Source organism: Prenolepis imparis, unplaced genomic scaffold (assembly GCF_030444845.1).
Source record: "Prenolepis imparis isolate NDT839.2.m4 unplaced genomic scaffold, iyPreImpa1.0 SCAF_8, whole genome shotgun sequence".
Lineage (NCBI taxonomy): Eukaryota > Metazoa > Arthropoda > Insecta > Hymenoptera > Formicidae > Prenolepis > Prenolepis imparis.
The window spans coordinates 15412626-15427265 of NW_028141166.1; the positions used below are offsets into that span (position 1 = coordinate 15412626).

The 14640-nt window shown below is 30.1% G+C and overlaps 4 protein-coding genes and 1 long non-coding RNA gene across 11 annotated transcripts in view; 3 read left to right on the forward strand and 2 right to left on the reverse strand.

Annotated features, from left to right (window-relative positions):
* Nucleotides 1–1152: 1152 nt before the first annotated feature.
* LOC145939929 (uncharacterized) lies at nucleotides 1153–3180 on the reverse strand. The gene is made up of 7 exons (XR_014425921.1): nucleotides 3010–3180; nucleotides 2792–2857; nucleotides 2392–2483; nucleotides 2105–2193; nucleotides 1851–1933; nucleotides 1559–1646; nucleotides 1153–1369 (listed from the first exon to the last, which is right to left on the reverse strand). It is a non-coding gene; the product is annotated as an uncharacterized LOC145939929 (long non-coding RNA).
* Nucleotides 3181–3847: 667 nt separating this feature from the next.
* LOC145939575 (COMM domain-containing protein 7) lies at nucleotides 3848–4838 on the forward strand. The gene is made up of 2 exons (XM_083044001.1): nucleotides 3848–4051; nucleotides 4514–4838. Exons 1-2 carry the CDS (start codon nucleotides 4003–4005, stop codon nucleotides 4687–4689), a joined length of 225 nt encoding a protein of 74 aa, XP_082900127.1. The 5' UTR covers nucleotides 3848–4002; the 3' UTR covers nucleotides 4690–4838.
* A 470-nt stretch (nucleotides 4839–5308) lies between these two features.
* Ripk5 (receptor interacting protein kinase 5) lies at nucleotides 5309–11080 on the reverse strand. Of its 7 annotated transcripts, none has more exons than XM_083043999.1 (5): nucleotides 10587–11080; nucleotides 9908–10081; nucleotides 7381–9816; nucleotides 6761–7006; nucleotides 5309–5858 (listed from the first exon to the last, which is right to left on the reverse strand). In XM_083043999.1, the coding sequence occupies exons 2-5, from the start codon at nucleotides 10029–10031 to the stop codon at nucleotides 5827–5829; spliced, it is 2838 nt and encodes a 945-aa protein (XP_082900125.1). In that variant the 5' UTR covers nucleotides 10032–10081; nucleotides 10587–11080; the 3' UTR covers nucleotides 5309–5826. The 7 variants fall into 7 exon arrangements, with proteins under 7 accessions (XP_082900125.1, XP_082900126.1, XP_082900120.1 ...); XM_083044000.1 differs by having other exon boundaries at nucleotides 5311–5858; nucleotides 6863–7006; nucleotides 10587–11079; XM_083043994.1 differs by lacking the exon at nucleotides 5309–5858 and having other exon boundaries at nucleotides 6404–7006.
* A 729-nt stretch (nucleotides 11081–11809) lies between these two features.
* Bin1 (histone deacetylase complex subunit SAP18) lies at nucleotides 11810–12944 on the forward strand. The gene is made up of 4 exons (XM_083043783.1): nucleotides 11810–11999; nucleotides 12139–12245; nucleotides 12378–12572; nucleotides 12666–12944. Exons 1-4 carry the CDS (start codon nucleotides 11928–11930, stop codon nucleotides 12757–12759), a joined length of 468 nt encoding a protein of 155 aa, XP_082899909.1. The 5' UTR covers nucleotides 11810–11927; the 3' UTR covers nucleotides 12760–12944.
* A 712-nt stretch (nucleotides 12945–13656) lies between these two features.
* The window catches only part of Foxp (forkhead box transcription factor P), a 330454-nt gene continuing 329470 nt past the window's right edge, over nucleotides 13657–14640 (forward strand). Inside the window, exons 1-2 of the mRNA XM_083044679.1 lie at nucleotides 13657–14047; nucleotides 14316–14411. The gene's annotated coding sequence lies outside the window, so the exon portion shown is untranslated. The remainder of the gene's footprint in view (nucleotides 14048–14315; nucleotides 14412–14640) is intronic.

Sequence of the window (14640 nt, forward strand, 5' to 3'; positions counted from 1 at the left end):
GTTCGTCGATTTCCGAAACACATACGAAATATTTTAAAAGGTACTCCCGCACTAAACGCGCGATACTTTGTACGACACTCCCGCACTAAACGCGCGATACTTTCGACGAAATTCCTGTACTAGGGGGGGGGGGGGCGATACTTTGTACGACATTCCCGCTCTAAAACGAGCGATTTTTTATATGTATTTCTAAAATGAATTATTATTATAGTATTAAAATTATTATTATTATTAGATTTGTACTAATTATTATTTTTATATTCTTTATATATTAATATAAGAAACTATCATTATAATATTAAAATTGTTATTTTAAAATTTGTATGTATTTTATTACGCGTCGACCATCGTGAAAACGTGATAATTAATCAGTGCAATCGGCCAATCTCAAAGTAAGAAAAGATAAAATAAAGTAACGCGTAGTAAAATTTGCATTAAAAGTTCTAAAATATTTTTGTAAATTATTATGCAAATTTTTAATTACTATTTCTTTTAATTGCGATAAAATATTCGCAAAATATCTTTTTGATATCTTTTGAATATCTTTTAGATTTCACGTTTTATTTTATTACAATTCAGTTTTAACTAATTTTGTTTTAACTATGTAAAATCAAGCTATCTCAAACAACATAAATAAATGGATTGCAAAACAGTAGTATAATATCGATACATTATAACAATAAGTAATTTTGATTATAATCAATTATACAAAAATTTATAATCACACACGCAATTCATAATCATTAATTATTGTGTGCTTTGTGAAATAAATTAGATTAAATATACTACACAGAGAGAATTTTCTCTTAGAATTTACCCTGAAATTCATGGTAATCGTGGGACAATATGATATGGAAAGAATTTTATGAGAATTTTTCTCATTAATATTTGTCACAATAAAAATAATAATATCTATCACAATAAAATATAAAATGTTTGATTAATTTTACTATGCAGTTTAGTAAAATTAATCAAACATGTTTTATATTTTATTGTGATAGATATTATTATTTTTATTGTGACAAATATTAATGAGAAAAATTCTCATAAAATTCTTTCCATATCATATTGTCCCACGATTACTATGATTTTCAAGGTAAATTCTAAGAGAAAATTCTTTCAGTATATGTATATGTATTATAAAATGTTTCCCATATTTCTTTTAAACGGAAATATTCTCAATTTATCCATTTTGTAATCCATCTATTTTGAGGTAACGGAAACTATCTACAATCTAGATCTACATCTACATTTGCACAATATACTATCTACAATACACCGTTACCTCCTAATAAAATAATATAATTTTTATCACTCAACCGGCCGGCGCACAACAGTGGAGTTACGACTACGTCGAAGCTACACTGATCTGTAACATAAAAATAAAATCCAAATTATAGCATATCCACCAGTAATTAATATTTCAGTAAACTATTATTATAATATACACATTGAATTTTATATTTTTTACGCGCGTATAATATTCAGCAGAAATATAATTAAAACATTTTATGAATTTTGATTCAATACAACTAATAGATAAATAATAAATCCTCACCTCAGGGTTCCTCTGCCAGTGCCCGATGCCCCTCCCAGACCTCCTCCTCCTCTCAGATTGTGTCAACATCTTCTGTATTTAAATTGATCTGTAAAATATTAAAATTAAATACAAATTGTAACAGCGTTTAAAACAATTAACGAATAAAAAATTATTCATTGAAGTCAATGCATACTATTATATGCATTAAATTTTATATTTGAAGCGTAAAATAATAAGCACCATAAAAATTAAATTATTTTACGAATTTTGATATAAATTAACTAATAATAAACAAATAATAAATCCTCACCTCAGGGTTGATTCCCCGATGTCCAATGCCTCTCCTAGACCTCCTCTTCCTTTCAGGTTGTCGACATTCAGCTAAGTTGAAATCTGTAAAATAGAAATTAAATTGTAACAGTGCTTAAAATAATTAATATGTAAAAAATATTTTCTTATATACATTAAATTTTATATTTGATGCGTTCAATAATAAGCATAGGTATAATTAAATACAACTAACAAATTTTGATTTAATACATCTAATAAACAAATAATAAATACCCAAAAATTGCTCCGCCAGCCTTTACTGCTTCTCTCAGATCTCCTCTCCCTCTCAGGTTGTCGTTGTCTTCAGCTAACAATAAGTTGATCTGCAAAATAGAAATTAAATTCAAACTGTAACATCGCTTAAAATAATTAACATGTGGAAAATAATTATTATATGCATTGAATTTTATATTCGATGCGTACAATAATAAAACACAAATATATTTAATTTACTATACAATATATTTAAATACATTTAACAAATCTTTATTTAATGCAATTAATAAATTGTTAATAAATACCTAGAAATTTCTCCTTTGGCATCCGATACCATGCTTTTTGCTGCTTTCAAATTATTTGAGTCTTTTATTTTTTGCTACGTTGCTACGTTGATCTGTAACATATAAGGAGAAATTAATTATTCTAACTTAAACTTTTATTATTTTTAATATAATTTTTTTTTATTTTGAATATGATTATAATATAAATTAATAATTTATTTAAACAAAAACTATAAAAAAATTATACTTTTGCATTTATTATCTCTGCAAATTTAGATATTTATATTAATAATTTTATTAATTTCAATTTTTTTGTTTGTTTCTTATGTTATTCATTTAGTTGATTTATTTTATACGTATATTTTGTTATATTCCCAAATTCATTAACTACTAATTAAAGTAGAAAATACTTTAAACTCACCGATGCAATGCGCCGCGGTCGTGTTCCATAGCCTATTATACATAACGTAGTGCATATATCGTTAATCTGTAAAATACAAAATAATCTATTATAATGTAAAGCAAATAGGGGTATTCAAATTATATATTCAATATCAAAAGTAATTATTACGCGCATTAAAATTGTTCTTTATTTATAATCTTTTACAAATAATAATATATAAATAATAAATTATTTACCTCATATTTTTTTCACCTTCGCTCGATGCCGCCCAAGTCTTCTCCCTCGTCTCTAGTGAACGCAATTTATTATATATAAATGTTCGCTCTCAAAAGCAATTAATTACGATTACGCGTGCACACTAATCACACCTGAATACAATTAATGATCGCGCGAGACTTTGCACTCATCATCAGGCGACGCGGGCTCTTGGTAATGGTGGAAATAAAATGCGGGAAAAGCGCGCCAAGGCCAAGCTCGATACTAACGCCCTCGAAATCTCTTAACTAACATCGCGTGCGCACCAAAGTATATAAATGTATAAAAATTAATATTACATGCATTGCATTGTATATTCGATGCGTATAATAATAATAATACCGCAATAATGACTTCCTTTTATGAATATTTGATTTAATTTAATTAATAAAAGAATAATAAATACCCAAAAACTGCTCCATCTACGCTCTATGCTACTCGCAATATCTTCAGCAAAATTGATCTGTAAAATAGAAATTAAATCGACATTGTAAGAATGCCTGTAAGAATGTATTATTATATGTGCGCTGAATTCTATATTTGACGCGCACAATTATAAGGATACTAATAATAATTAATTATTATACTCACACTTTCGTGGAGCGGCGATGTGCGTGCGAACGTTGATCGTGAACAATTCAAAAGTGCAGCAGAAGGCAACGGCATTCTAGATTGTGTTCGAAAATGTACTCACCTAGGGTGAAGCGCCCGATTGACCAATCGGAACAAAGAGATCCTCGGTCTCCGATTGGTCGATTAAATTTTGCACTTTGACGGACAGATTTCCGAATACAACTCTGAAGTTTCTTTGACGTAATGTAGCGCCATTTATGAATGAGTGAGTAAATTACTTTTTATTTATCGAAATGGCGTTGCATGTGTGATATTTGTACTTGTATTTATATCAATTGAGATATTCTCTACTTGAAACGAGAGTATTATTTCGATCATTACACCAAAAGGCACGCTAAAAAATGGAAAGAAATGTCAGCAAAATACTTGATATATCTTGGAGATTCGGAGGTGAGATTTTGGTTATAAAGGGGTTAAGATCAACATCAACATTTATTGTATTTTCTTAAGGACTCTCGTATTTCTCTCACATTAAATTTTAAATTAAATGTATTGCACTAAATAAATACCTCAATCTATATTAAATGCTTTAAGGGATATAATATTTTCCTTAGTAATTATCATATTAATACAAGAATTATGTATATACAATGAGTCTTATCATTGACACACAATACATAGTAAAGCTTATTTTATTACATTTGATTAACGTTATCAATATTTTTTCTGCAGAGATTATACAGAAGTTAGTTAACTAATAATGAATAATAATATAGTTTGCGATATATAAATCACAAATGTTCTTTTTTCATCTTCTATATTTTAACGGTGATTTTAATAATGATAGTACAATATTAGTGATTAAACATTAATGATTAATAGTAATAATAATGCTATTTCTATTTTTTATAGTTACTGCAGCAAGTAGTGATTCCGACAATGTTGCAAAGTCATTTCTACAACTTAAATTACAACTTGACAATGATGGTAAAATCAAGAATGTATTTACTGAGATGACAATTGGACAATTTTATAAATTTCTACATGATTTACAAAAGGCAAAATGTAATCTTGATTTGTTAATGTAAGCAAATATATATTTGTTAGAGTAATGTTAACTATTTTGTTCAAGGATATATTATTTTTAAACTTACAAATAAGGCTGTATTTATAAAAATTTTTCATAATATGTTCTTTTTGTGGTTTGTTATTTAAAATAATCATATTTACTGTTACGAGAGCAAAAATGTAATTTATCTCTGACAAAAGATAATACTGTTATAAAAGATAATAATTCTTAAGTAACATTTTTTAAATAATATTCATAAATAATATCATATTGATGGTTAATTAACTTAAAACTTTATAATGTAACTTGATCTAATCACTCAAAATTACTTCATTACACTCAAGAATTTGTTATTATGTCTCATGTAGGAAATTTTGTATATTATATCTGGATCTTCCAACTATTTATTTATCCGAGTATTTTTTTACTAACTTTAATATAATAATTTTTACTTTTTATTTTCTTTTTTTCCATATTGTCGATTCTTTTTATATCTCACTTAAAAATAGAATAATATTAACAAAATTTCACAATCTTTTTATAAATTTCCTTTAAAGAAAACAAATATTCTAATAAATTTTATTATTTCATGTAACATATAAATATTTTTTTAATATATAATCAAATAAATAAAAGAATCTTAAGAGGAGCTTGACAAGAGAAGATTGGATAATTTCACGGTCATGCTAGATCTTTTATCAACATTTAATTTATTATCAAATATTAAAAACGTTTTTTCTTTAAAATGTGATAAAATAGAGTTACAGAAAATTATGGATCATTATAAACATTAACAACACATATAAATAATAATTATCTGAATATCTAACAATAAGTAATATTGATAACATTTTTTATAACACATAAAATATGACTGCTATAGATATTCACTACTATAAGTACATTATAACTATTCTACTGAAAAAGTTAAATACAATAAAAGCTCGTACCTTAAGAGATTATTGATCCTCCCATTTTTTAGAAAAATATATACAAATTATTTACACCTATGTTGTGATTTTTGATTAAACTATTCCATACATAATCTTTGTATTACTTTGTATCACTATCTAGTAATAAAAAAATATTATACAGTTTATTTTTATATTCCCTTGAAATATAGATAATGGTAATGTCAATATCCGCCCAAATCTTTTCAAACTGTAGGTTTTGTTGTGAAGAATGTATCTGAAAGCAATATAAAATAAATTTTATAATTAAGTACACAGGAGCATTTATATATGAAGTTATATAGGTATATATATAAATAATATAAATTTGACAGGTGTTATAAGAGACAGAATGAATATGTGTCAATAGCAAGTACAAAAGTGAGAAACTTTATTTATTTTTCAATAATATACATTTATAGTTAACCATCTATATTTCCCAGTTTAATAAAATCATGCAATCACCTCACAATCAAGGGTTTTAAAAGATAATTTAACAATTAAACACTATACTATTAAATACTTTATAACAATAAATGTTTTGATATAAAAAAGAAAAAAACTTAACATGCATTTTGTTAACTATCATTAAAAATATTTATCAGACGTTTATATATACAAATACGTAGTATAAAAACCAAAGATTTTCTATATTTATAAAAATGTTAAAATATAATCTGTAAAATATTTATTGTTGATATACTATCTGGAATGACTTTGCAAGCACAGCTTAATTATTATAAATTGTGTTATATTTTATATATCAATGTGACTTTATAAAAAAAAACAAAGAGAATAAATATATTGTATTCTATGTAAAAAAAGGAAATTCAGACATACAAAGTTCGCTACTTTAATACTGTACTAGAATACTATTATACTGTTGAATCAATAAAAACGAAAACGTATGAACAATATATCAAGTGCATTCCAAGTAATAAATATATCAATAGGCTATATTTAACAGAAAATATGATATAGTGTAAATATAATTGTTTCTTGACTAAAATTCTCGCATTTGAACAAACATATGAGAATAGATACTCATTTGGAAAAATTTAGTTTTGTGAAAAGGTAATGTGATGGGATTCACAATTTTAAAAGTCTTGCGTCTAGGAAGAAGCGGACTAAATACAGCACCTCTTTGATTATTAGGCTCTGCTAATGCTAGCGCAGGATTTGTTTGTTCAGATGATGAACTCTCTTGTAATTTCAATGTGCCGAGTTGTTGTAAGGACTTGCCTCTTTCTGCTTTTTGCTGGATACATTCTAACACTGGTTGAATGGCACCGAGCAATGGTCGTTTGGATGATTCTCCACTCCAGCATTGTTCCATTAATGTCCAACATTCCTCATCAAAATGTGGCAGTCTCTCGGGTCTAAGGCCTAATATGTGTGAACGATGCATTTAATATTTTGTATAACAAGGATATACAATAACAAATATCAATCCAGACCAAAAGAAATAAATTAAAATCAAATTCTGTCAACCTGTAGTATTCAAGTTAGTCAAAATAAACGAGATAAGTTTATATTTAATTAAATTTGAGATATATAGGAATTAATTTTATTAATATCGGTTTTTATTTATGTTGAATACAATACGAAATCGATCTTTAGTTAAAGAACTTAAATCTTTTGAATATGTACTTTTTATAATGCAACAACATAGCAAATTTTTTTCCAATAGAATGTTTACAAAGCTTTTAATGTAATATATAGGAATAAATCAATCTTTCTATATATAATAAAGCAATTACCTTTCCGTACACTCATCCATAATTGCTCCTTGTTATGAAATTGCTCAAATGCATATGGTAATCGAACTTTCCCAGCACATATGTACCAAAACAAGATGCCAAAAGCATAGACATCAACGCTACTGTCGTAATGACCAGACAAAAGTTCTGGTGCCATGTGAATCGGTGTTCCTACGATACTCCCCGACATCATAGCTTCAGTAATACAAAATCCGAGATCAGTTAATTTAGCTCTGTTTTCCATATCAAGTAAGACATTCTTCAATTTGATGTCTCGATGAACCAAGCCTTGCGAGTGAAGATAGCGTATTCCCTCTAACACGTCTATTGCTATTTGTATACGTTCCAACCATGAAAGACCAGCGTGTATACCGCAATACAAATCACGGCTCAACCGATCAGTGATTAAAAGAACTGCGGCGCCCAATCCGAATCCTCCGCCGTATGATTGATCTATGACTGATCCACGAAGCTTCACTATCCTTTTGTGATCTGGTATCGATCTAGTATAGTAAACTTCCATCGCAAGATCGTTCCAATGTCTCTCATCCGGTGGAACAACAGATTTTACTGCACATGGTCCTGGTGCTCCTCCCCAACCTTCACAAGCGAATACCACTCCGTACTGTCCTCTGCCAATTTCTTTATTATAATGAGGAATCCCAAAACGAATCGCGTCCATCATCGACGTGGATTCTAATGCGAGTTTGGCTAGTTTAGGCGCGTGATATTTTCGTATAGCTATCCTCTGCTCCTCAGTCCTCTCTAGCTTTCCTGAGTAATAATTCTCCAAAGATCTTAAAGCAGTTTGAAAAGCATCATGCGATGCTTTTAATCTGTCTCTAAACTGTGTGGAAATTGCCCTCGCTAATCGCGCTGCCGATAAGGAATTTAAAATATCGATAGTAATCTTCTTCCTCCAAGCCGCGTTCAGAGTCGGGGTGGGTGTCCATGGTAACGGTAAGGACTTAAAGAGCTGTCTCAATCTCTCCAAGAATGAATGCACTAAGGATGGTGACGAATTGTGTAATTCTACATTGTATGCTGCAGAAAGTATTTGTTTTAAGGCGTCACTAGCTAACAGACTACTGTCGTGTTCATAAGTCTTTTCGAGACTTATTAAGCAACGTTGAAGAGTTCCAATGAAAGTCTCTCGAAGACAATTAACTGAGTTTACGAGCTCCTTTGCGACTTTATCGCCTAAACGACTTAGCACGAATCGCTGGACTTCCGATGTCGCGACACGAACAGTAACTGCCCATTCTGTTTGTTCATTATTATCGAAAAGAACAGTCTGATACTGGAAAATATCACTGGTGGTTCCTGATATATCGTCTTTCATCTCTTGAATAATACATTGTATTAACTCGGTCAGTTCCATTTGCTGTTCATTAACAATCTTCATTAGATTAGCATAAAGTTCATTTTCCTTTTGTTGGGCGTACTGTATTCTTCTAGGAGTGATTTGTATTTTTCGTGCCATGTCAAATGCACTTAAAATAAATTTACGTAGACTAGTCGTGTGTATTTCATTCAAATAAGTGCTGGCATTAATCAGATAGCTTTGCAAACAGCCACATGTAAAATGTAAAACCCGGTCTGTCTTTTTGCATGAATCCACTAGGTCGCTCGAGTTATTAACGTATTGGTCGCCGACAAGCCACGTTAACTGGTGAACTTCCACAGACTCTTCCATGCCTAGAAATCCTAGATTGCTTAATTGATCTAGCCATCTTAAACCAAGTGAATTCATTTTGTCAATATTAATACTATCGTTATTCTTAGATTCTGTAGAAACACTTGGCACTTCTGTTCGACTTTGCAGACTATGTTGCTCAGACTCGGTTAATTCCGCGTCTGTGCCATCCAATGAAATATTTGCTAATGAAGATATGAATAAAATTGGATTATATGGATAAGTCTCTTTCAAATCTTTCAATTCTTCCAAATTTTCTTCAGTCAATGGTTGCTCCCCAAGGGCATAAAGAAAAATAGGTAAAATCTTGAGTAAACCTTTAGCGAGAATTTTTACCACACCATTATTTGGAACGACAAATATTTCAACACCTTCTTTCAATATTGCTTGATTTAATTTCACTTCCAGCACTGTTGGACAATTGACATCTTCGTCTATTGATTTTGCTAGATCTTCGGTGGGAAGTGTGGTCCATGATTGTTCATTGGCCTGTAATGTCTCAACCACTTCATATTCTAAACCTAACGTGAGACTAACATGATCTGTATGACCATAAGTGATCTTAATCCATCTCCATGAATCATTAGACAATGGTAAAATATCAGCTGAAAGAAATTTATTGACTAGTAAAGCTTTAGCTTTATTATCTTGCCCAAAGATGACTATTGCTGGAGAGTTTTCGAGAATGTGTGTCACTCTATCCAAGCTTAAAGGAGGCAATAATTCCTCAATAATATTTTCTGTAAGAAGTATTTATATAAGTAAGGTTAACCATCAACTGTATGTTTGTAATTTATTTATTTAAATTTTAAATAAATGCATGATAATTACCTCCAGGAAAAAAGTTTTCAAGCTTTATGAGTTCCAAAGTACGTTGTGTCTCCTCAAATATATGACGTAGTTGATTCCTATTTCGCTGATATTTCCTGAACTCTTGTGGTAAATTGCTTACCATTTTTCTCACATTACTTTAGTCATTTATGTATTCCACGAAATGCTCATGCCCTGCCAACATTAATATGCAAATTAACAAATAGAAAAACATATTTGTCCATACATTTCTATATAAAATCTCTCACAGATTTGAAAATATAAATATTATAAAATAATACAATAAAAAGGCTGAATTTAAACTGATATATTTTCTTAATTTCAAATGAAACAGATTATACAGCGATACATTATAAATTTCATCAGCCTCATTAGCGATGCAATGGCACATATGTACGAGGATATAAATTACAAATATAGACAACGTATGCTAGTTTGAATCACGTCTAAGAATAGTGCTAAGAATACGTTCGCATACGTTTGTGTATAGAAATGTTCGTATATATTAATCGAAGCAAAAGATTACTCTCGATAAATAAATTGTCATGGCGGGATCCATTTCGTATTTCATTATCCGGGACCATGGCATGGCATTGTTTATATGCGTGATTGGCGCTGCGTGAAGCAGGTTAATCAGGTCCACGCGGCCGATCACTGAACTCGGTAGTTTTTTGCTCACCAGAATATGATTTTTGGCGATCGCAGCCATATGAATGCGAGGGGAAGATTGCGGTTCGCGTAGGTCATCCGGGTGCATGCAAGTAATCCAGAAGAGATAGCTCACGCGAGATTCCCGCGTATCGCGTTCCGACGAGACGTACATCGACGACGCATGCTGTGTTGATTTCTATGCTGACTGAACTCTCGAATTAAGTTCAGCTGCTTTGAGGGGATGTATTGTCGGCGAGACGCGAATCAATCTTTTGCGAAAAGAAAACACGACGAATAACTGTGTACGCGTGATAAACCGCACGCATTATTTAAGCTTTATGTATACACAAATACACACGTTCCCGCGCCTACGATACTTCCATCGAAACCGCATTTTTTTTCTCCATAGGAATTATGAAATGTACATATATGAAGTTATTTATTAGATTAATTAGATTATAAAAAATGAGAATGAAAAAACATGGTATCGTGCGACCAGCTGTTGACGATCAGCTGTTACTAGAATTCCAGCGCATATACATATGATTTCAATTATAACGCTTATATACGCACATATATGGATTACATAAAAAATTTATTGTGTTCAATTTACGTTGTTTTTTTGTGTATGAACACAAATTTATGTAAATATAATAAACTATAAAAACATATGCAATGTAAATATGATAACATTCAAGGGAGGTGCAATTAATAAAATTTTCTATAAATATACACATATATTTCGTAATTATATAATTTTTTAATAATTTCGCTTATTTCGAGACTATTTTATATATAGTAATAATTGACTTATTATTTTGTACATAATATTATTTTGTATAATTCATATAACTTGTGTGTGTATATAATTATTTAAACTATGAATATTTCTTATCCATAAGTGAATTCCATTTTACTTATTCGTTTGAGAAATAATTTCTAATATGAAAAATATCTTGATAATTTTAATTTTATTTTTATTATGTATATATATATATGTCTATCGAGTGATTATTTCATGGAAAATCTCCAATCATTCATTATATTATGCTATCAATATTTTCAATATATCAATTAATGAAAGGGGGAAAAAGGCTCTTCTACATATGTTGTACTACGAGTTTATCGGACATCCTGATTGGCTGTTGGATAGGGAATTTCTAGAATTCTGAAAATTTCCACCAATCAGAATACGTACATCCAAGTTTGTCGTAAGACATGAATATTACCCTTATAGAAACGGCGTCTAACCTCTATGTATTCGGTGACATTTTTCTCGAGTTTACGACGAGCGGTTGCACTTTTTTCACTCTTTTGTCGGAAAAGATTGATTAATTATTACAGTTGTTTCTGACTACATAATTATAAAATGACCTCGGCTTTGGAATCCATGGTGGTCGATGAAAAACAGCTTCCTGAAAAGCCAGTGGATAGAGAAAAAGTATATATGTATATGAATATATGAATGATAAGGCAATAACAAGTATTTCTAAAAATATCCACCGCCTCATATATTAAATGTATTCTATTAGTTATAACTATGCATAAATATGATGATATAGTATCTGTTTACCTTTCAGACATGTCCGCTTTTATTACGAGTATTCTGTAATAATGGACGTCATCATAATATAATGGAATATAGCAGAGGAAATGTTCCATCAAATGAGCTGCAGATATATACATGGTACATTTATCTATGTGTGTGTGATATTGGAGAAACTATATAATTCAACCATGTTGTAATTGCTATTAATTTCATGTTAATTTTTATCATTTAGAGTATTATCTCTAATATTGTAATTATTTCTGTTTGAAGGATGGATGCTACTCTGAGAGAAATTACAGGTTTAGTTAAAGAAGTAAACCCAGATGCTCGCAGCAAAGGAACATACTTTGATTTTTCATTAGTGACTCCTGAACTTCGTAATTCTGGTTATCGTATGCGTGAGATTGGCGTTACATGTTCTGGACAAAAAGGTGCAGATGATAACAAGACGCTTGCGCAAGCAAGGTAATAGCTTTAAGTAATAAGAAATGTTATTTTTCGTATTGTAAATATTTTTTATATACGATTAAATATATGTGTATTTTTTTGCAATTCCAGATTTACAATAGGAGATTACTTGGACATATCAATAACGCCACCAAATAGAATGATGCAACCAACAATAAGACGTGGTGGTTTGCGTCAGTATTAATTATGAATCCTTATGGTAAAGTTTAAAATTATGATAAAGATTTTCTCTCCTCTAAGTGATAATTTAAAACTATGATAAAGTTTTTCTATCATAGTTAAGACTATGATAAAGTTCTTCTAAGTGATAATTATATGGCTAATATTGTAATGCTAGAGAGAAAAACTTCCGAAACTTTTTTATAAATAACTAAAATAAAGAATCACTTTCTATTTCTTCAAATTTTGCAGGATGTCCAACAAGTATCAATATTTTCTGTTTGTAAATGATTTTATTATAGCTAAAAAGTATTATGTTTAAGTGTCAGACATTCATCAATATATATTTATGTATATTATATATACATATATTTATGTATATTTAGTTAAACTAAATATACATTTATTTTATATTAAGTGCAGGAAGTGCAATTAAAAATACAGAAAAAGTACAGAAAGTATTGCTACGTAAAGTGCAATTTATATAACGTTATAAATAAGCTTTGAATAATTTGATCGATTGATTAAGATAAAAAGAAGAAAGATTTCTCTGTTCTAATTAATTGAACAATACGAAACATTTGTAATTTCAAGAGAAATCGCAGATTATTGCAAAGTTGTAATATTGATTATCTCGATATTATATATATATGTATAAAGGAACAAACTTTCGATATTGCGATATTTCGATATTGCGATACTGCGATAGTTCGAGACTCTTGAGTAACGTAGTCACTCGGCCATTCGCGAAACGCGCTGGGACGGTCTCATTGTCAGTCGTATTTAAGTTGCTCCGTATACTTTTCTGTGATTGTTACCACATAAAAGTGAATATTGACAGAAAGAACAAAGATTTCTTTGTCCTAATTAATCAATCAAACAATTCGAAGCATTTATAATGGCAAGAGAAGTCGCGGACTATTGTGAAGTTGTAGTCTTGATCGTTTCGATATTTCATGCGAGAAACGGCAACCATCTTGCGAGACTCGAGTGACGTCACGTGTCACGTGATCATTCGTGAAACGCGCCGGGACGGTCTCAGTCGTACTCGAATTGCTCCGTATATTTTCTGTCATTATTACCGTATCAAAGTGAATGTTGTACAAACTTTCGCGAGTCTGTCTTGTTGGACATCCGTTGTAGTCGAAGACATTTGAATATATCGCGTGGAGTCGTATATTACGTGTGAATATCGTGATTTCAGTGTCGACGCGCGCGCACTTTGCTTTCGTTCGTTGAGGATCGTCATGATATGGCCAACGGTCATCTCGACAAAATGCAGCGAAGCTGAGCTGATGCGTGATTATCGCCAGGTATGTGTATACATTTATGTACATATGCATTATATTTACATACATTTTGTCATTTTGAAATTTGTCATATATAGGTTATACTTTTTCTAATATTTAAATAATAGCGAATATATTAAACAGATAAATAATGAATATGTTGCGCTATTTTGATTTGATTTTGCGGCGCTTGAAAATGTTGAGTCTCATAGATGCACCAATTTATTGTCGAAAATATAGTAAATATATATCGTGTGCAATTGTATATTATATGTGAATATTGTGATTTCAGTGTCGACGCTTCGCTTTTGTGTGTTGGGAATCGTCCAACAGTCATCTTCTCACCAAAATGCAGCGAAGCTGAGCTGATATGTGTGATTATCGCAAAGTATGTATATACATTTATGTATATATATATTTACATACACGGAGAGAATTTTCTAGTATATTGTGCAAATGTAGATGTAGATCTAGATTGTATAGATAGTTTCCGTTACTTCAAAATAGATGGATTACAAAATGGATAAATTAAGAATATTACCGTTTAAAAGAAATATGGGAAACATTTTATAATACATATATACATACACGGAGAGAATTTTCTCTTAGAATTTTCT

Coding starts and splice junctions, on each gene's coding strand:
- Bin1 (XM_083043783.1), top strand. CDS start 11,928: ATGACCTCGGCTTTGGAATCCATGGTGGTCGATGAAAAACAGCTTCCT. Junction 12,000..12,138: donor AGCCAGTGGATAGAGAAAAA/GTATATATGTAT, acceptor TTTACCTTTCAG/ACATGTCCGCTTTTATTACG. Junction 12,246..12,377: donor GAGCTGCAGATATATACATG/GTACATTTATCT, acceptor TTCTGTTTGAAG/GATGGATGCTACTCTGAGAG.
- Ripk5 (XM_083043994.1), bottom strand. CDS start 10,031: ATGGTAAGCAATTTACCACAAGAGTTCAGGAAATATCAGCGAAATAGG. Junction 9,817..9,907: donor TGAAAACTTTTTTCCTGGAG/GTAATTATCATG, acceptor TACTTCTTACAG/AAAATATTATTGAGGAATTA. Junction 7,007..7,380: donor ATGGATGAGTGTACGGAAAG/GTAATTGCTTTA, acceptor CACACATATTAG/GCCTTAGACCCGAGAGACTG.
- LOC145939575 (XM_083044001.1), top strand. CDS start 4,003: ATGGAAAGAAATGTCAGCAAAATACTTGATATATCTTGGAGATTCGGA. Junction 4,052..4,513: donor TATATCTTGGAGATTCGGAG/GTGAGATTTTGG, acceptor TATTTTTTATAG/TTACTGCAGCAAGTAGTGAT.